The sequence below is a fragment of the Natrix helvetica genome (assembly GCF_964273705.1).
Source record: "Natrix helvetica genome assembly, chromosome: 10".
Classification (NCBI taxonomy): domain Eukaryota; kingdom Metazoa; phylum Chordata; class Lepidosauria; order Squamata; family Natricidae; genus Natrix; species Natrix helvetica.
The window spans coordinates 1710431-1730145 of record NC_138561.1 but is presented as its reverse complement, the minus strand read 5'-3'; the positions used below and the strand labels follow the sequence as shown (position 1 = coordinate 1730145).

The 19715-nt window shown below is 51.6% G+C and overlaps 3 protein-coding genes across 6 annotated transcripts in view; 1 reads left to right on the top strand and 2 right to left on the bottom strand.

Moving 5' to 3' along the window:
* Window positions 1-5263, bottom strand: part of CNGB1 (cyclic nucleotide gated channel subunit beta 1) — a gene marked incomplete at its 5' end in the record, with an annotated part of 65279 nt that extends 60016 nt beyond the window's left edge. The window contains 4 exons of the mRNA XM_081963094.1: window positions 3058-3103; window positions 3601-3686; window positions 3902-4837; window positions 5194-5263. Of these exons, the coding sequence (XP_081819220.1) occupies window positions 3058-3103; window positions 3601-3686; window positions 3902-4837; window positions 5194-5263 (1138 nt within the window). The remainder of the gene's footprint in view (window positions 1-3057; window positions 3104-3600; window positions 3687-3901; window positions 4838-5193) is intronic.
* On the bottom strand, window positions 276-4599 carry ZNF319 (zinc finger protein 319). 3 transcript variants are annotated; one of them, XM_081963298.1, is made up of 3 exons: window positions 3601-3894; window positions 3011-3103; window positions 276-2877 (listed from the first exon to the last, which is right to left on the bottom strand). In XM_081963298.1, the coding sequence occupies exons 2-3, from the start codon at window positions 3043-3045 to the stop codon at window positions 1131-1133; spliced, it is 1782 nt and encodes a 593-aa protein (XP_081819424.1). In that variant the 5' UTR covers window positions 3046-3103; window positions 3601-3894; the 3' UTR covers window positions 276-1130. The 3 variants fall into 3 exon arrangements, with proteins under 3 accessions (XP_081819424.1, XP_081819425.1, XP_081819426.1); XM_081963299.1 differs by lacking the exon at window positions 3601-3894 and adding an exon at window positions 4427-4599 and having other exon boundaries at window positions 278-3103; XM_081963300.1 differs by having other exon boundaries at window positions 278-2618; window positions 3011-3894.
* A 6002-nt stretch (window positions 5264-11265) lies between the features above and the next one.
* On the top strand, window positions 11266-19466 carry USB1 (U6 snRNA biogenesis phosphodiesterase 1). 2 transcript variants are annotated; one of them, XM_081963306.1, is made up of 7 exons: window positions 11266-11462; window positions 12361-12521; window positions 14263-14446; window positions 15906-15959; window positions 16830-16935; window positions 17289-17372; window positions 17912-18155. In XM_081963306.1, exons 1-7 carry the CDS (start codon window positions 11320-11322, stop codon window positions 18002-18004), a joined length of 825 nt encoding a protein of 274 aa, XP_081819432.1. In that variant the 5' UTR covers window positions 11266-11319; the 3' UTR covers window positions 18005-18155. The 2 variants fall into 2 exon arrangements, with proteins under 2 accessions (XP_081819432.1, XP_081819431.1); XM_081963305.1 differs by lacking the exon at window positions 17912-18155 and adding an exon at window positions 18170-19466 and having other exon boundaries at window positions 11274-11462.
* The last annotated feature ends 249 nt before the right edge of the window (window positions 19467-19715 follow it).

Sequence of the window (19715 nt, the reverse complement as noted above, 5' to 3'; positions counted from 1 at the left end):
TGAGCTACACAGTAGTTAAAAAAAGGGGTTCCCAGAAGGAAAATCCCCTAAAAGCTCCCTCCGTGCTGCTGGGATGCTATGAAAAGGCCCAGGACCCCCAAGGAGAAGTCAGCAGCTCTCCTTGCTCAGTTCCCCGCCCCCCAAACTGGTTATACTCTGCTCCTCCTTCAAATATGATCCACCCAAAGGGATCTGGGATAGAGAGTCCCCTCTTAGCCCCCTTCCCCCCCCAAAAAAAGATAGCATCACTTGCTTTTTTATACTGACCCCACTGCCAGTTCACTGTAGCGATCTTCTAATTTAATGCAGTAAATGGGTCTACATACCTCATACACATGTATATGCACACACGCCAGTCCCGGATGAAGGCATGTGCAGAAGCTCAACTATCTCAAATCTGGTTTATCTGACTGGCAAAGGCCCCCATTTCGCCCCTGGATCCCCAAAGATAAGAGTTCCAGGACAGATCAGTGCAGTTTTAATGTTTTCTGTCCGAGCTCTTCAGTTGCATGTCTTGAATGTTTACATTTCTCAGAGGTTACACAGAGAAGCCTATCTATTTATACCACAAGGGGGGGGGGGAGGAGGAGGCTGGGGGGGGGGGTTGTCTGCTCTAGCTTTATAATACGTTTAAATAGATAAATTGAGTTTTTCTCCAGGCCCTTCCTGCGGCATTCCCAATGGCTGGAGTGGAGGAAACTCGGTTCCGATGGTTGTAGATGATTGAAGCCAAAACAACATCTCAGGGCTGCCAGCTGGAGCCTCTGCATGGAGAAACCATGGCAATGAGTAAGAGGAGGCATTACAGCCTGGCATGCATGCCTCCCTCCCGAGCCCTTCTTCCTGGCCCCTTCTCAGCTGCTCTCAGAGTCCTGCTCCATTGTTCACAAACGGCAGAGGCAGCTCCTTCGCTTCGCAAACAGCGGAGTCACGGCAGGGGGAGGCAGAGCCTGGCAGGCTTCAAGAGCCAGTCTTTCCAAAGCCAGACCCGGCCTTGGCACCGCACGGCCCCTTCGCTCCTGTGGCTCAGCTTAGTCTGTCGGGTTTGCCCATGGAAGGGCTCTCTCCTGGCAGGCCGGGCGGGACCAGCTCCAGAAGGGCGCGGGGGCTGTGCTTGGCAGAGGAGCTGCTCAGGGCAGGCAGGGAGCCACCGTGTAAGTGCCTTCTGTGGAGGTGTGTTGTGCGCTGTGCTCCTGCAGCAGGCCCAGGTCCAGGAAGCGCTCGCCACACCACATGCACTTGTAGTGCTGCTCTCGGGTGTGGACCCCGTGGTGCTTGTTCAGGTGCTCCCGCTGCTTGAAGGCCTTCTCGCAGGAGGGGCACTTGTACGGCTTTTCCCCCGTGTGGACACGCCGGTGGCGCTGCAGGTCGGAGGCATATTTGAAGCGCTTCTGGCAGTCCGGGCACTTCAGGGGCCGTTCGCGAGCAGGGTCACAGCGGTGCTGCACAAACTCGGAGGAGGAGAAGAAGCGCCGTTCGCACAGGGTGCAGCGGAGGGGCTTCTCGGCACAGTGCGAAGCCAGCTGGTGCTTCTGCAAGGCGGAGGCGCGCTTGTAGGCCTTGCTGCAGGACGTGCATTTGAAAGGCCGCTCGGCACTCTGCACGCAGCGGTGGCGCAGCAGCTCGGAGGACTGGCTGAAGCCCTTCTGGCAGGCGTTGCACTTGAAGAGGTTCTCAATGCCATGGACGTGTTGGTGGTAGAGCAGGTGGGCTGGCTGCACAAAGCCTTTCTCGCACAGGGAGCACTTGAAAGGCAACGGAGCGGCCTCTTGCTCCGAAGACGGGGCGGGGGCCACAGCCTTGTGAGTGCGGCGGTGACGCATGAGCGCATACTGTTGCTTGAAGCTCATCTGGCAAAGATCGCACTGAAAGGGGCGCTCCGTGCTGTGGGTGCGCTCGTGCTGCCGGAGGTCCGAGGGCCGCCGGAAGGCCTTGTGGCAAGCCGCACAGCGGAAGGGCCGCTCGCCGCTGGGCGTGCAGGGGTGCTGCAGCAGCTCCGAGGACTCCTTGAAGTGCAACTCGCAGACATTGCAGCGGAAGAGGTGGGCCTCGCCCGAGTGGGCATACATGTGGCGCACCAAGTGAGAGCGGTGCTTAAAGGCCTTCTCGCACACGGTGCACTTGTAGGGCCGTTCAGCACTGTGGGTGCGCTTGTGGTGCACCAGGTGTGAGGACTGGCTGAAGCTCTTGTCGCACAGGCTGCATTTGTAGGGCTTCTCCCCGGTGTGCACCCGCTCGTGGCGTGACAGTTCCGAGAGGTGCTTGAAGGGCTTCTGGCAGATGGAGCAGCTGTACGGCTTCTCTGCAGGGGTCCGGTTGAGGGCCGCTGGCTGCTGCGGCGGGGCAGGTTCCTCGGGAGCTGCTGCGGCCGCCGCGGCCGCCTTGTAGGTCTTTTCACAGATGGAGCATTTGACGGCCGTGTTGCCATTATGGACACTGTGGTGTTGGGCCAGCGAGGTGAGCAGGGAGAAGCCCATCTTGCAGACGCCACAGACGAAGGGCTTCTGTTCCACTTGCAGGCACTGGTGCTCCAGGAGGTCCGTGGCCTGATGAAAAATCTTCATGCACTGAGTGCACTGGAAGGAACGGTCGTGGCCGCCTTGTAGGCACTGGTGCTCCTGGGGGTTGGAGAGGTGAGACAGGTCATGCCCACAAATCCCACATTTGGGAGAGGCCTCCCCTCCGCCACTGGCAGAGATGGATGGGTGCTGCAACCCGCTGGGCTCCGGCTGCAGGAGGATACCATAGACGGCACAGCCCAAAGGGTTCTCGGTCACTGCACTGGGCGGGATGGGGTGCTCTGGAAGGGTGGCTGTGGCCACGTGATGCGGGGGCTGCTGGGGGGGTGGCGGCGGCTGTGACCAGGTTTCTGACATGCTGGGGAGAAAAAGAGGGGGTTCCACAATAAGTGGCTTTGCAGCTCAAGTGAGGCAGAGCAATCAAGGAAAGCTATTCCTAGAGAACGAACACTAGAGTGGTCGTGCGAGTCCTCGGAGGAGGGGCCAGCTACCTTTGAGACACATCAGACCAAAGCAGGCCAGACATCCCGGTGGTCACCTTGAGGTCCCAGCGCCTTGTCCTTCCAGAAAGCCTCTGAAGGAACCTGCAAAGAAAGAGAATAGGCTAGTAAGAATCACCGGAAACTGCCTTTCCAGCAGAAGCCGATTTCAGGTTGGGATCAGGGTGCAAGAGCTCTCCAAAACAAGGTTCCTTCACAGGAAACAGAGAATTGAAAACGGGGGATCAGAATCAGCAAGAGAAATTTGCTAGCCAAGGCCATATTTCAAGATGTGCCTCCCCCACCAGAGTCCCTGAATTGAAATATCTTGCTTTCTTCACTGCTATCAGGAGTTCACTCCATTCTGAAAGCAAGAAGTGATATGGGCAACTGCAGGGAGCTCTTTTTTTGAAGTTAGGAAGATTGGAAGTTGGGATCACAAGCCTGGAAAGAAGAGTCTGCTCAGTTGCTGGTGGCTACATTACAATCAGAAAAATACTCCCTGCAAGAAGCCCTGGTGGGAAGAGAAGGGAACTCAGAGGAGCCTCGGGGTCAATCCCCTTTCTTTCAAAGGAAGCCACAGGTTGCCTGAGAATCTTCACCTGGCTTCCCATGGTTTCTCTCAGCTCTCGGCTCCAGGGCTGCTCTGGGGGATCCCCTCCCCACTCTCCGTCCCCCGGCGCCCTTTCTGCGGGGGGGGGAGAGGGGGTCCCAGCAGGGCGTCCGCCTAGCGCCCCCCGGAGAGAACGGCCGCCCTCCTTCCCTGGTCCTGACGCCTCTCTCCATGGAGGCAGCCCGGCGGCGGCGGCGGAGTCCGGGGGTCCCGCAGGCAAGTCCCGCCGAGGATGGGCACAAAGCCCAAAGTCCCCGCAAAGGTCGCCAAGCATCGGACGGGCAGTCAGCCTGGCTTGGCGCTTCTTCCAGCCGGGGCTGCGCTTGGGGAGCGGCACAAACGCCCCCCGCATCCTCGGCCCGAAAGCGCCCATCGTCCCCAAGCTCCGCACAGCCGCCGCCTCTTTCCGCTCCTCCGAAGGCGGCGAAGGGAAGCACAAAAGCCGCAGCCGGCCTTGGGGGCCGCTGCCCTCGGGAGGGGCGCTTGCTGCAGGAGGCGCAGCGGCAGCCTTAACTCTGCGGGCAGAAAGGCCCCATCGGGCTTCCCTTCCCCGCAAGGCCGCCCTGGCTGCCCCTGGGCCGCGCTTCCTCTGCCGCAGCGTTGCTCGGCCGCCCGGCGCTCCCGGCTGATCCGGGGAAGCCCAGGCGGGCGACCGAGAGGAGCGGTGGGGCGGCGGCCGGAAGCCTCGGAGGGCGGGAGAGGCCTGCGGGCTTCCCGGGCGAGCCGGGCCCGGCAGACGGAGCGCGGCGCCCTCTCGCTCGGGCCCGCAGCCGCCTGGCTCGCCCGAGGCCCCCCGGCGGCGCCCTCCTGCCTACCTGGGGCCTGGCGCGCCGCTACGATCCCCGGGCTCGCGTAGCGGGCGGTGGAGGCCGGCTGTCTGGCTGGGCGAGGAGGCGCCTGGAGGAAGGGGCGGCGTCGGAGAAGAGCCGCGGAATCGGCGCTGCCCTCTGCCGGACCGCAGGGGCAGCCGTGTCGGACGCGAGGGGGAACTGCGGCGGGCTGGTTGGCGCCCCTGGTGGTGGGTCCGCCCGCCCCGCCCCTCCGACGGAAGGCCGCCTGGAGACCCTCCGTCCCTCCCTCCGTCCGGCCCTTGCGCTGCCCTGCGGCGGGTCTGGCCGGTCCAACCGTTGTGCCAACCGGCAAATGTCTCCTCTTTGAAGCCGCGGCGCTTCTGCCAGGGCTGGCCAGGATTGCCTGGCTCTTTTGGTAGCGGCCCTCGCCCACCCCTCAAGCCCCCAAGCCCTGCACCAAGTGCACATGTGCCTTTTGAAACTGCACCTTATGACATGAGACGCAATAAATATCCTTTTACAGCCTAATCCGAGGGGTTAGCAACCCCCCCCCCCGCCCCCTGAATTTTGCGTCCTCTGGGATTTTTATTACCACAACATTTGTCCCCTCATGTACATCCTTTATATTAAAAAAAAGGTTGAAGAGCTCAGCCCCGTAAGCAAGCCTGACAACCAAACTCATTTATTTTCCCCAAAGTTTCTGGGAGTTTAAAGTGCCCACAGGAAGATCTGGAGTTTATGCATCAAACTAAATTATAATCTGAATAATGCTCATTTAATAGGGCTTTTACAGGATGCTGATTTATAAAGCCCAATGCCTGGGCTCATGAAACCTGCTAGATCAAAACTAAAGCAGCCCATTATGGCCCTGCATGCCAGTTGCCCCTGTGGTCTAATAAATGTGACTGGTGAGGCCCTTGCCATAGAGGCAAGATTTCGATAGTGATCCTGGAAAGTTGAACAGGACTTTGGACTTCCTGAGACTAAAGATTTCATAGAAAGCAACCGCCTGCAATCTTGCCCAACTGCTTCTCCACTCCACAATAAAAATGAAGAATAGCAGTAACAGCTCTCAAAAGAAACCAGCATGGGTGCATAAAGAACTCTCTGACAAACTGAATGACAAAAAGGACATGTATAAAAAGTGGAAAGAGGCGCACATAAATAAGGCAGAATATCAGCAAATAGCCTGAGCCTGCAAAGATGAAGTGAGGAAAGCTAAGGCTCACAACGAACAAAGGCTTGCGACAAAAGTAAAAAACTAACAAAAAAGGTTTCTTCTAATATGTTAAAAACAAGAAAAAAGTCAAGGAAACAATTGGTCCATTGCTGGGAGAAAGTAGCAGGAAGTGACAAGCAACAGGGAGAAAGCAGAACTACTTAACTCACTTTTTGCATCTGTCTTTATACAAAGGGAAAAAACAGCCCAACCTATCAAAAACAGCACCACAAAAAAACAGATTAGGAACACAAGTTAAAATAGGGAAGAAAATGGTAAGTGAGCACTTATCTACCCTAGTCGAGTTCAAATCACCAGGACCAGATGGATTACACCCCAAGGTTCTGAAGTAATTGGCAGATGTGATCTCAGAACCACTGAACTATATCTTTCAAAGATCCTGGAGCACCAGGCAACTGTCAGAAGACTGGAAAAGAGCTGATGTAGTTCCCATATTCAAAAAAGGAGGGGGGGGGGGAAACAGATCCAGGAACTATAGACCTGTAAGCCTGACCTCAATACCAGGGAAGATTCTGGAAAATATAATCAAGCAACAAATCAGTGAACACTAGAAGCAAATAAAGTAATAACCAAAAGACAACATGGGTTTGTCAAAAACAGATCATGCCAGACTAATCTTATTGCATTCTTTGACAAAGTGGCAAAACTAGTGGACCAGAAGAATGCTGTTGATATAATTTACTTGGATTTCAGTAAGGCATTTGACAAAGTAGACCATAACCTATTACGGTGATGGGGAAGGCGAAAAAGGAAGTTCTTTCCCGAACTTCCAGTTGGGTCATTGGGCCTGTTTTTTGCCCTCCCCAAGCTTCAGGAAAGCCTCCGGAGCCTGGGAAGGGCAAAAAGCGGCCCAATGGCCCGATCGGAAGTTTATTCCCAAATTTCCGGTTGAGCCGCTAGGCCTATTTTTTGCCCTCTCTAGGCTCCGGAGGCTTTCCTGAAGCCTGAGGATGATGAAAAAGGCCTCCGTTGGCCCTCTGGGAGGCCAAAAACCAGTTGGCCAGCATGCACATGCGCATACTGAGCCGAGGGCTGCCGTGCCAGCAAATATGGCTCCACGTGTCACCTGTGGGCACGCATGCCATAGGTTCACCATCAGGGACCTACTACTAGATAAAGTAGAAGAATGTGGGTTAGACAGCATCACCACTAGATGGATTCGTAACTGGCTGACCAACCACACTCAATGTGTAGTCCTCAATGGAACTGCATCTATATGGAGGGAAGTATGGAGTGGGATACCCCAGGGCTCTGTTTTAGGCCCAGTATTCTTCAACATCTTCATCAGTGATTTGAACGAGGGAATAAATGGGGAACTCATCAAATTTGCAGATGACACCAAGCTGGCAGGAACAGGGACGTGCAGTCAGGGGAGGCAGAGCCTCACCGTTCTCATCATGAAAATAAAGGAAAAGGGAAAAGGCGCTGAGGAGCCTTCTGCACACGTGGTCCTGGAATGGGACGTGTGCAAGAGGCTCCTCTAGCCTCAGCCTCCCTCCTGCACACGTGGTCCCATTTCCCGCCTTCCTGAGTCAACTTAAAGGGGACCGTGGAGTGCGAGCTGCAGTCCCCTTCATGTTGACTCAGGAAGGCGGGGAATGGGACCACGTGTGCAGGAGGCTGAAGCTGCCTCAGCCTCCTGCACACGTGGTCCCATTCCCATCCTTCCTGACTCCTGAGTCAACATGAAGGGGACCGCGGCTCATGCTGATGACGTCACCAGCCTCACCAGCCATAAACCTCACCGCACATCACTGCGCAGGAATAGCCAACACTCCGGAAGACAGGCTTAAGATACAGAAGGATCTTGATAGAATTGAACCTTGGGCCCTATCTAACAAAATGAAATTCATATTTCCTCAACCTACAACCTACCTTCTTGAAATGCAAGCCTACCACATTTTGTCCTGCATTGTATATGACAGCTTTTCAAATGGTCCTCATTTAATGACAACTGTTGGGTCCAGAATTTCCGTTGTGTTTATTAAGAGGTCACCACATGACTTAAAGCAAATCACTAAAATCATTAAGCAAAAGAAATGGTTCTTAAGCAAATCCATTCTTCAAAATGGGCATTTCCTTTAAAAAGTTCTTTTTAAAAAAAAGAAACAGGGTGGGGTTGAACAATTGTTAAATGAGCAGTCATTAAGTGAGGACCACAGAATATAGAATAACTTTCAGGTCTCTGCAGGAACGCTGCCATTCCAAAAGAAAGGGGGGGGGATGCTTCTTGGGGCTGATTGCTTTGAATGCGTTGGCTTTTGCTGTAACCGCATAGATTCCCTCCCAGCCAGTTCCAGCCTGTTACCCAAGATTGCACCACCCCCAAGGATGACCTGTTTTCACCATCCTGCCTCAGAGTTCTCTTAACACCTTTGCGGCATCGTATTGGCCACTGGTGGACATGGGGCTCTGGGTGGCGGCTGAACAGGGGACATTAGCTTAACGCTTTGCACGAAAATTTTCTCCACCTGACTTCTGTGCAATCACTTCTCTCAGTAAAAGTTCCTTTTGAAATACCATTTATTTCAAGTCGTGCATTCCTGTGAATATAGCTGAGGCAGCTCCTTACAATAACAAAGTTGGAAGGGGCCTTAGAGGTCTTCTATCTCGTCCAACACCCTGCTCAAGCAGGAGATCCTGTACCATTCCAGAGAAATGGCTGTCCAATCTCATCTTAAAATTCTCCAGTGATGGAGCATCCACAACCTCTGGAGGCAAGCCAGTCCACTGATTAATTATCCACGCTGTCAGGAAATGTCTTAGTCAGGGGTGGGTTGCTCCCAGCATTACTGCCAGTTTGGTGTGCATTTGCACAAAAATGGGTCTGTGTATGTGCAAAACGTTAAAAAAAGAAATAAAATTTAAATTTGTGCAATTACAATTGTTCTGCGGATGCGCAGAACCAAAAATCAAGATGGCAGCCCCGTAGGAGAACCAGTTCGGGGGTGTGGCAGGGCTGGGTCGCTGCTGGTTCCAGAGAGACCCAGGCCACCAAACCACCATTGGTTCAGCCGAACTGGTCCAAACTGGTAGGAACCCACCTCTGGTCTTAGTTCTAGGATGATTCTATCCTTGATTAGTTTCCATCCATCGTTTCTTGTCTTGCCTTCTGGTGCTTTGAAAAATAGGTTGATTTATTCTATTTATTTATTTATTTTATTCTTCATATTTCTAAACCGCCCCCTCTCCCAAAAAGGGACTCCGGGCGGTGTACAGTCCACACAACAAATAATATAAATATAACTATAAAAATACATATATATGTAGAGGAGGTTAAAATTAACAGTACTGTACTGAAGAATAAATATGGGTCTAAAAGCCCTAAAAACAATTAGAAATTAAAACATTACCCTTAAAATAACCAGGTGAGAGTATGCTACCAGGAGTTCACAGTTGTAACATTTATAATTATAATTATGCCAGGCCGGCTAATCGGAACAGGTGAGTCTTCAATTTTTGTCGGAAGGAGCGGAGATCCAAGGTGGTTCTAATGTCGGGGGGGAGGTCATTCCAGAGGGTTGGGCCCATCACAGAGAAGGCTCTACTCCTTGGCGCCGCCCGCTGGCATTGCCTAGTGGACGGCACCTGGAGAAGGCCCTCCCTGTGAGAGCGGATTGGCCGCAGGGATGTATGTGGGAGGATGCGATCCCGCAAGTAACTAGGTCCCCTTGTCTTTGTGACAGCTCCTCAAATATTGGAACACAATTATCATGACACCCGCAGTCCTTTTTGTTGGACTGGACATATCCAATTCCTGCAACCATTCTATATTCTAAACTGGGAGAAGGGCGGTGGAAATAAAATGGAGGACTCTGTTTATTGAGTAGAACCAACACAGCATGCAGTTCCAGGACAGCTGACACATTAGCTTGATGAGTGCAGTGATTTTTATAGTTTACAGTATATTATAATTTTTTTAAAATTGAAAAAGTTTTATACAAACAGATTTTCCCCCTTTTTACCCCCCCGACATGTAATGTAGATCACATACAAATACTGTACCCCCTCCCCTCCCCCGTCTTGAAATAGATTTCTCATTCAGATATTGTGCCCAATCACCTCCCAACAATCATAATACAAGTTTCTCTTAAAGTAGCAATAGCCCATTAACCCCATCTTCTAAATTATTTGAGCATATATAAATCATAATATAGATTTCTCTTAAAGTAACAATATCCCATTGATCCCAGCTTCTAAATTAATTATACATGTTTCCCCACCCTCCACCCTAACCCTCCCCCACCTCCCTATCAACCCCCCCCCCGACTTCCGCTATACACTGCTCTAATAATTCCAAACATCCCACATATTATTTACTCTGTTCATCTATCAATCTAAACATTCTTACCTAAAGGCTACATAGTACTTCCTAGTCTGATATTTATTCTGTATATAATCAATCCATTTTACCCATTCCTGTGTATAATTCTCCTGCTTCTGACCTTTTAAGAAAGCTGAGATTTTTGCCATTTCCGCAAACCCCGCCACTTTCTAAATCCATTGATCGATTGTCGGTATTTTATACCTTTGAGGTTTGCTTTGTGTGTTTTTATTATTTAATTGATGGTGGGTTAATCCTATTATGTTCTAAAGGTCCTGTCCTTCTTAATCTCATCACCTGGAGCTGAAGATGTTTTGTTTATGAATAGATAGGCCTGGATTTCTTAATGGGCACAAAATATCCATCTCTAAAGATTTCAGGCAACTGCTGGAGGCTTTGGAGGTGCTTTCTGCCTTTTCTCCATTTCTCCTTTGGGGAAATATAATATTCCGCTTCTTTTAATATTCCCCCAAATATTTCATTATTTTAGGAAGTAGTAGGGGGGGTGGCTTCCCACAGAGTGCATAGGCGGTCCCTTGCCATTTTCTTGTCTATTTTGAGTTTTATTCCTAATCTGTATTTTCTAGTACTGTTTTTGCACATTGGGCTATTTTTTCCCTTTTGCATGAAGACAAATGCAAAAAAAGAATTAAGCCTCTCGTTCTCCCTGTTGCTTGTCACCTCCTTGCTCTCTTCCATTAAAGAACCAATCATTTCCTTGACTTCTTGTTTACATGTTGAAAGAAACGTTTATTATGACGACTCCACAGCAGGCAGGGGTTTCTCTTCTCCTTCAGCTGCGAGGCACCAGGGCCAGAGTCTTCTCCCGCGCCTTCCGTTTTTAATTCAGCCCTCTTGGACAACTCCTTTTCCTTCAATGCCAGCCTGGAACTCTGGGCAAATCGACCATGCCCGGAGAAGCTCGGCCAGCCTGAGCTTGCAGGAGGAGAGGCGTCCAGGGGGATTCCCTCGTCCCACCCACCGGCCGCCTCCCGCTGCTCTGTCGACCCCTCCCCAATAAGGGCCGCCCTGGGTCTCTGGGAAGCAGGCGGGGAACCCTCGAGGCCATCGAGGCCACCCCGCGAGGAGACGAGCCCAGGCGCCGGCTCCTAAGCAGGAGGAAGAGAAAGGCCCGGCCCACTTCACTTCTCCTCCCTCCCTCCGGTGGGTCGGGGAGCCGGAGCGCCCGAGACGGAGGTGGCGACTCAGCCCTCCGTTCAACGGCTCCACGGGGGGAAACACCCGAACGTTGGGCTCACCGGAAGTGGCCCACCGGAAGCGGGGCGGCGGAGGCGACTCTATAGGGATGTCGTTTCTGCGCAGGCGCGATGTTTCGGTTTCCTGCTTCCGGCCATGACGGCGGCGCTGGTGGACTACAGCAGCAGCTCCGACTCGGAGGAAGAGAGCGAGGCCGCCGCCGCCGCCCGGGAGAGGAGCAGCGGGGACGCTCGGGCCGGGCCGGCGGGCGGCCGCGGTCTCTCCCCTCCGGGCAGCAGGTGAGCCGCTTCCGAACTGCGGTGGCGCCTCCGCGGAGCCTCCGCTCTCCCGCGCCCGTCCTCCCTCCCGAGGGCGGCGTCTCTTTCCCCGCAGGCGAGGCTGGGTGTTTGGTGGCGCCCCAGGCCCCGTCCGGCTGCCTTGGCACAGCCGCCCCTCCCAGGCTCCGCTTCCTTCCACCCGGGCGGCCGGCCTCTCTCCGCGGCGCTGGCCTCTTGCTCAGACTCGGCCTGGGCGGCGCTAGTGACAAGAGCAGCGCTGGAGTTGGGCGAATGGGCCCGCAGGAGGGGAAAGGCCCGTCCAGGCTCAGCCGGTGGAAGGAGCCCGGGGCCGACTCTGGTAACTCCTGACCTTTGGGGCAGATGATTCTTCGTCCTGGTGCGGAAACCGACAGACCCCGGGAGGCGTTGAAGCTGCCTGTTGAATGGAGCCAACTTGGGTTGGAGCAATGAGCTCCATAAACACAATAAGTAAAACTACAAGAAAGCCAGCGTAGTTCAGGCTATGGAAGAGGCAGTTCTGCTCTCTTAGCCCAGGGAAAGACGCCCAGCCCTCAAGTCCCCCTTTGTGACCAGGTGCTCTTTCCTTACGGCCGAGAAATTTCTCATTAGACGAGCTGCAACTCGAGTCCATGCCCAGATTTCTGACCTGTTTGGCCTATTTCTTCACTTGCTATCAGTGGGGAGGGGACTGTCCCTCTGTGCCCTTGTCCCTGGATCCCTCTTAGTCCTGTCCTAACTGGAAAACTCCACCCTTTCCACTTACCCTAACTGGACAAGTGGTGCTGCTGCTGTTGGGCAGGGATAAGGGGCCCATGTGACGTCTGTCCCAAGGCTGCTTGTCTTCTGGTCTTGGAGCAGAAAATGCTTCGGCTGCCAACTCTCTCCATCCATTTTGCAGAGCTGCAATGCCCTCCCTCCCCTTGCCGGACAGTGTGCGGAGGATGTTCAGGGATCAGGAAGAGAAGGAAAGGGTGGTGGATGACTGCAGTAAACACGAAGGCCGCCTGCGGACATTTCCTCATGAACGAGGCAACTGGGCAACCCACGTGTACCTGCCACGTAAGTCTCTCGATGTTTTCCCCTTCTCTGGAAGAGGAGTGGAGGATTGGTCCTGGCCACGAGAACCTTTATGGTTGCCTTGGGCAGAGTGGAGCTTTTTGTGCTTCTGACCTGCCCAGAGAGCTAAACTTTCCAAACGTTTCTAAAGCAATGAAAGAACTTTGCGTTTCGGGGGGGGGGGGGGGGGAGAACTTGTGTATTTTGTTTTAATGTGCCCAGTTTGGTGCATTCTTTTCCATAATAAGTGCTTTGTTGATTGGAGAAATGCAGTGCAAAATTGAAGGAACTGGTGGGGGATTTAACATTCCCACCCCCAGCCCATCATACTCAGATCACACCCTGGTGGCCTTGTGATTCTTTTATGTCACCCTTGTCTACAGGGAGACCATTTGAGTGGACTACCCCAGCAACTGGTGGACCCAAATGAGTTCCAGGGGGAACTGGGGGATGCCGGGGTGGGGGGAGGGCTGTGCAGAGGAATTTGTTGAACACCCAGTGCACAAAGATTGTTTCCCACTTGGAGTGTGGTTCAGGTCCATGTGGGATGCCCGGTGAAAGGTCTTGCTCACTTATCTGGGGACACTTTAGTTCTGTTTGGCCCAAGGAAGTGAACAGGGTCCTTGGAGGTGAACAGGGTGCAACCATCTGTCAATTAGACCTGCCGATTGGTGAAAGCCTCCAGGATGGTGACTGGTGGGTTCAGGCAGTGAGCAATTCCTCACTGCAAGAGGGCCTTTTAAGGAGTCCCTAGTTGGCCCCTTCCTCAAAAAAACCATTGCTTGATCCCACTTGCCTGGACACTTTCGTCTCATTTCCCTTTTCAGGGAAGCTGTTAGAGAAAGTGGTTGCTTGGCAACTTCTGGGGGTCTGGACTGCTTTCAGTCGGGACGTAGGCTTGGTTATGGGACAGAAAAAAGCATTGATGGTACTTGTGGGTGATCTCTAGTGAGAGCAAGAGAGGGCTAGTGCAGCCATCCTTGCTCTCCGTGATCTTTCAGGAACTTTCAATACTGTCGTCCTTGATTCTGACCAGCCCAAGGCAGAAAGGATGCCAAGGGACTGGAAAGCATGCAGAGCAAAGCCCCCCCCCCCCCATATAGTGCAGGGCTTGCGGGTGAGATCCTACAGGGAGCAGTTGAAGAAGAGAAGAGCCATTTCAATCTTCCATGGACAGGGGTGGGTTTACTTTGCATAGCTCCTGAGGGCGGAACTGGACCCAATTGGTGAGACCTTTGCAGAGAGTGGTCTAAACTGAAAATAAGAATTTCCCGACAGTAAAACCTGTTAAGTAGTGGAGTAGCCTAGCTCTTGAAGTCGTAGGGCTGGACAACATTTATATGGGAGGGATCTGAGGATTCCTGGACCTGGCTGAGAGTGGATTGGGAGGTCTGACGGTCGGTCTGCTGCATGGTAAATGGTCAACTCAATCACGCTGGCCATGCCCCCCCATGGTGGCCATCTTGCGAGGGTCCTCCCAACCTTGGGATTCTAAGTACATCTTGGGCCTTTCTGGCATCCTTGGCCAGGGCAAAAAGCATTTAAAGCAGTGGTTCTTAACTGGGCATTAATAGAGGACGTCCTTTAATTGCTTGTTTGCGAACTGCTTGGCATTCCTGCTGTTGAGATGCTTGGGTAAAACAGGAGACTTGTGGGAGGGAGTTGAGGTGGGGTGGTAATATTATTTGAGACCAGGGAAAGGAGTCCTATACTTTTAAGAGAGACTGTTCTGCTTTTTCCACAGACAAAGCTGGGGAGGACTTTCTGGATTTACTGCAGCTCCTCCTAATCTGTGGGCGCACTTATGTGCCTCTGCTGACGGGACAGGAAGAATTCCACATCAGCCTCTCTCAAGGGGTGGTGTTGCGCCATCACTGGATCAACTCTTTTGTCCAGTCCCTCAAAGAACGCTTGGCTTCCTGCCACAGGTGAGGCCCATAAGCCATGCTGGCTGTGAGTTCCTATCGTGACTGATAGGATAGGACTTACAGGCCACTTTGGGGAGGCTACCTGGAGTTTAGCTGGGCTTCTGGCAAGAGCAGACTAGTAGATATGGGCAAGGCAGAAACAGAAGCCCATCAGGTATTGATAAATGCTTTTGGGGCGGGGAGGGGGGCAGCATAAATAAAAACCTGCAGGAGGGAACACCTGTTGTGGCTGCAAGCATTGTCCTGTTTCTCAAATTTGGCAAGTTTTAAGCTGCATGGACTTCAACTCCCAGAATTCTCCAGCTGCAAGTCCACATATATCTTGTCGAGATTGAGAGCCTCTATTCTACAGTCACAACAAAGCAAAACAATGATGTTGCAAAGTGCACAAAGGCCTGTGGAGCCAGAAGCTTCTGCTTTTTCCCTGTGTCTTGTGTTGGCCTTTCTGAGGGGAAGGTTCTTGTTTGTTTTTAAACTATGTTAATCTACGAAGAGATTTTTGTCTTTCATGCCCCAAGGCAGTAGAAAGCCATGGCACTAATTTTCACCAGATGTGACAAGGGGGCAAAGAAATTGCAGAGCTACTCACTATGGTTACAGCTTCGGTCCCCTCCTCACCCAGCTGACAGTTCATGATGCCTGAGAAGCACCTGCCCTTCAGGAGTCCTTGGCTCTACTTCCCGCGCATGGAGGTGGCAGTCTTTGGGGTCAGGGACATTTCTGATAACCCATATTGGGGGCCCTTGCATGATGGCTGCCGTGGGAGGCCATGGCTGGCATGACTGAGTTGCCATTTACCATGTGGCAGACAGGCTGCCAAACTGCTCTTGCCTGTCCCAGAGGGGCTCTGTGGGCCCAACATGGTGCTGCAAATAAACATGATGTGAGAGGCTGGTGATTTGCTTGGCAGCATCTAAGCTTCCTTTCCCATCATCAACTGTGATCTTTGGAGATCAGACTGGCCCCAGCTCCCTTAGCCCTTCGTAAGGCCCTAAGAACCTGTCTGTTTTTCAAGCCTGGGGCGCTGAATGTGCCAAGGGCCCCGTTTCCTGCCTGTATTGCTAATTGGCCAAGTATCTTGCTCTCGTGTAGGTTGAATTAGATACTTTCAATGTTTTTCACTGGTTTCCTGTTTTTATTCTTTTAAAATGTTTGTTTTGTTTAATTTTTAATCATATATTTTTGGAATTGTAAGCCGCCTCGAGTCATTGAGATGGTCGTCCATAGAAATTGAGCTAGTAAATAAATTAGGCAAGTGTCCCCAAATCTCAGCAGGCAATGAAGGAGGGAAAAATAGCACCATGTTTAAATTGGCATAATTGAATTGGGTTTGAAGCTTGGAAGCGTCACCAGAAAGTCCCGGAGAAGCAGAGAGGTAGCTCTGACCTGCAGTCCTCTTGGGTCTCTCTTGTTTCTGCCTTTCCTTTGCAGATGAGGTGGGATCTCTGCTGTTTTTCAGGTTCCTCTTCAGAGCTGATCAAGTGAAGATTTATACCAATGACACCAAAACCAGGTGGGTGAAGGATCGTGGGTCGTCCCCCCCCCTTCAAAGAGATGGGGAGAGTCTTGTGGGCTAGAAATAGAAGGGATTGGCCACGAGGGTGGGAAGATTGCTTCAGTTGCATTAGCAAATAGTTCTGGGTATGAAAAGGAGGAAGGGCAGGTGTGGTGACAGCAAGTCCAGTGTGGCTTTTCAAACTCCAGGATAGTCTCTGCTCAGGGGTTTTGCCTGCCCCTGTTAACGGTTGCAAATTGGGGGCATCTGAATGGATGTGCCTCTATCCCGAAGAGGAGGGGCCTCCCTGGCACAAGGGCTGCAGGGACCGGCAGAGGGAAAGGAGCTCTCTTGGAAATACTCTCCATGAATCCCACCCCCTCCCCTTCAACAGATGAGGATAGAGGTGTCTGTTCAGCCTAACAAGGACTGCAATTTCTTCTTCCTCTTGGAATTCCTGCAATTCCAGGCACAGCAGATTCCACCAGCCCCCCATTTTGCCAGCTCCTCCCCTCCCTCCCCCCCTCCCTCCCTTCCTTTCAGCCCCCCCCCCCCCAAGGTTCAGGGCATCCCTGCTCAGCAGATTTCCTCCATTAACTCCTCAGCTAATGCAGGTGGTGCTTCTTCAGTACAGTTGCCTTCTTACCAGAAAATGGTCCTTTGCTCTTATGCTGCCTCTTCTTTTCCCCCTGAACTTTAAAACCTTTTGTGCTGTCCGTTTGGCGTTGCCTGAAAGCCATGCGCATCTCCAAGAAAGCCTTTCTGTTTTCTGCAGGTGCCCTGTTGCCATGCGCTCTTCTCTTGCGTTTGGGAACCGAGTGGCTGTCCATGCAAGAGGTTGACCCCAGAAGAGCTGCTGCCAGTTACTCTCTAAAAATCTTCTTGCAGGACCTTTGTTGGCTTAGAAGTCTCTTCAGGACATTCTCAGATGATGGAGCTGGTTTCAGAAGTGGATGAAGTTATGGAGGAATTTAACCTCATGCCTTTTTACAAGGTGAGGCTTGTAGCTATCTCAGGAAAAATGAGGGACTGCTTTAGAATGAGTCTCTGGAGGAAGCTGAAGGGTAACGGTTGAACCATCAATTAAGCAGCTGTTTAAATGCACTTCCAACAGCTTCAGTCTTCTTGTTCCCCTCCACTCTGCTTAGGGTAGGCAATATTCAGTTATCAGTGTTTGATTCTTTTACCTCTGTTCTTTTATGAACCGTCTTGCAATGCAGAATATGGCTCCAATTTGTTCTAATTGAAATGTTGGCAGTCAGTGTGCTATGCCTGAGGTTCCGTCTGCTGTGCTTGGCTATGCTGGTGGACCTTCCTCTGATCTTGACTTCTGGTGGTTGTTCATAGGATCCCTCATTCCACATGAGCCTCGCCTGGTGTGTGGGGAATATGTCGGAAGCCCTCGGAGGCCAGTGTGTTCAGGAAATGCAGGTAACCAGCCTGGAAGCCTTTAGCTTTTGGGAAACTTTCTGCCGGGCGAGGAGGAGGGATCAAGTGGGGAATTAGCCTTGAGTGATTGCATAGCCACAAGAGAACTGGGGCTGACACACACACACACACACACACACACACACCCTATCTGCTTGTTCCCAAGAGAAGGCATGCAGTGTAGGGAGATTCTTGCATTATAGGGAGGATACAACAAAACATTCAGCTTGAACCCTACATTTGTAGGGCTGATTGTGTGTGCCTGACATTAGCAGAGAGCTTCATGAGACAGTTGGGTTTCCATACAGGTTATTCTGTGTCCCAGTTTGGAAGGTGGATCCATGTTTGTCTCAGATCTCTATCATTCAGGTTAGAAGATCCGGTTTGCTCACCTTTCTTTTTTGGGGAAGCCTGGAGTGAGTGTAAAGACCCAGCCGGCTGTGAGGGGTACAGCGGAAGGTGTTGACCAGAGATAGGAGGAGAGATGCACTGATTGGCTTAAACAATATCTGCATTTCTTGACACACCTTTTCAACTTGCAGATATGCCCATGTCACACATCCAGCGGGAATTCCCAAGAGCCTGGCCCTTACAATTGTTGTAGCAGTGGAAGGCTGAGCAGGCGATTGGGATGAAGGGAGCTCCTGGCCTTTGCAGGAATCCAGCTGAGGAGGCTTTAAGCAACTTGGAACGAGGTTGGGGACCAGTGGATAACCAAAGAACGGAGCCAAGCTGGAGGCAAAAGTTGGTGCTGATGAATTCTTCCAGGCTGTTCTTATTTTGCCTCCCTGTTGTTGCAGGAGATTGTGGATGGCTTTGAGGGCTCCAGCCACTTGCTGCGAATTCTTGGGACTGAAGTCCGTTGCAAATCTGGCAATAAGGTCTTCTCGTTCCCTCTGAGACAGAGAAGCCCAGGAACAAGAACAGCCGACTTGCGATAGAAACCACCAGCCCTTTGCCAAAGACGGTCAGAGGTGCCACCGGATTCCCAGGAAGTCTATTGGGAGCTCAACTACCCGTGGCAGCAGCAGACCATCCAACACCACATTTCAGAGCCAAGGCCGTTAACGCCCTCAGGCCTCTGCCAGGCCAGCTCCCACTTCGCTCCACTCCAGTTCTCAGCTGCTGGAGAAACAGAAAGTGTGGGATCCAGGGAGATGTTTCTCTCCAAGCTGCAGGACTTTGTTTTGTAGAAAGCCGATCTCGGGGCGAGAGGCCCTCGGAGGATGCCTTGGGCATGGTGTCTGGTCATTTTGAAGAGAGAACCACGGGTGACATGAAGAAAAGAAGAACCAACTTTCTTCATTGTCTGTTTGCTGAAAAGGTTCATCAGAGCCTCCTGGATAAGTGGCTGCTCAGACCTGCTTTGATTGTTCTGTTGGAATTGTGGCAAAAAAAAAATCATAAACAGGATAAAGTAAGAAATGGGTATTGGAGCACTGGAGTTAGATGAGCTCCCCCATGCAGGTACTGACAAAATACTGAATTCCTCTAGGCCAAAATCCAAACGGAACCGTTCATTTGTCCATCAGAAGCGCAGCAGTGGCCTTGAACGGCATTCAGATGGGCCCAACTCACGAGTACTGGAAAAGGCAAACACGGTGCGAAAGTGTTTATTTCCCTGCATTCTGGAGAGGAACCATGCAAGGCTGTAGAAAAAAAACTAGCCTTATTCCCCGGAAGAGCATGATCTAAGTAATGTTGAGATTTGTTTCTCACATTCTCATGATCCAAGAAAGAAACTTCTGAATGCAATAAATCAAAATACTGGCTGAAGAAATGGGGGGAGGGGGGGCAGTTTACAGAACTGAGATGTTGCAAACTTTTGGCTCAGTCAGTTTCTATTGCCCCCCCCCCCCCTAATTGGGATCCCACCAGTAGTCCCGACTTCAACTTCTGTGATTGCCTTTTGGGGATACAACGGTTATTGCCAATTGTAAGCTGCCGAAATGGACGGCTATAATAAATTGAAATAAGGAATGTATTTTGTTATAGAAAGTACTAAACCAGAACAAAAGGTGAATGTTAAGGCAGAATTTTTTCAATGCCCAATTCATTATTTCTCTTGTAACTAATGAATAAAGACTAGATGGTTTGTCTGTTTGTCTGTCTTGTCATATGGAACATCCACATCATGTTAATAAAAGTACAGGAGATACAAATACAAAATATGAAATGTAAAATACGAAACGCATCTTATTTACAGATACAATTTTTGCTTCATTTGTCTCCATTATAGGCTCTAGTTTGGTACTCTGTCACTCTGTAGGAGAGCTTGGTTTTCCGCCCCCCAGTTATAATTGAGTGGATGGTATTTTGCCTGGCTTAGCACAGGGCATCTACAGG

What these genes read in the sequence shown, in the direction of transcription:
- ZNF319 (XM_081963298.1), bottom strand. Translation starts at nt 3,045, where the DNA reads ATGTCTGGCCTGCTTTGGTCTGATGTGTCTCAAAG. An exon ending in TGGTCTGATGTGTCTCAAAG is followed by an intron (nt 2,878 to 3,010) that starts GTAGCTGGCCCC and finishes TTTTCTCCCCAG; the next exon opens with CATGTCAGAAACCTGGTCAC.
- USB1 (XM_081963305.1), top strand. Translation starts at nt 11,320, where the DNA reads ATGACGGCGGCGCTGGTGGACTACAGCAGCAGCTCCGACTCGGAGGAA. An exon ending in CGCTTGGCTTCCTGCCACAG is followed by an intron (nt 14,447 to 15,905) that starts GTGAGGCCCATA and finishes GCTGTTTTTCAG; the next exon opens with GTTCCTCTTCAGAGCTGATC. An exon ending in AGTGTGTTCAGGAAATGCAG is followed by an intron (nt 17,373 to 18,169) that starts GTAACCAGCCTG and finishes CTGTTGTTGCAG; the next exon opens with GAGATTGTGGATGGCTTTGA.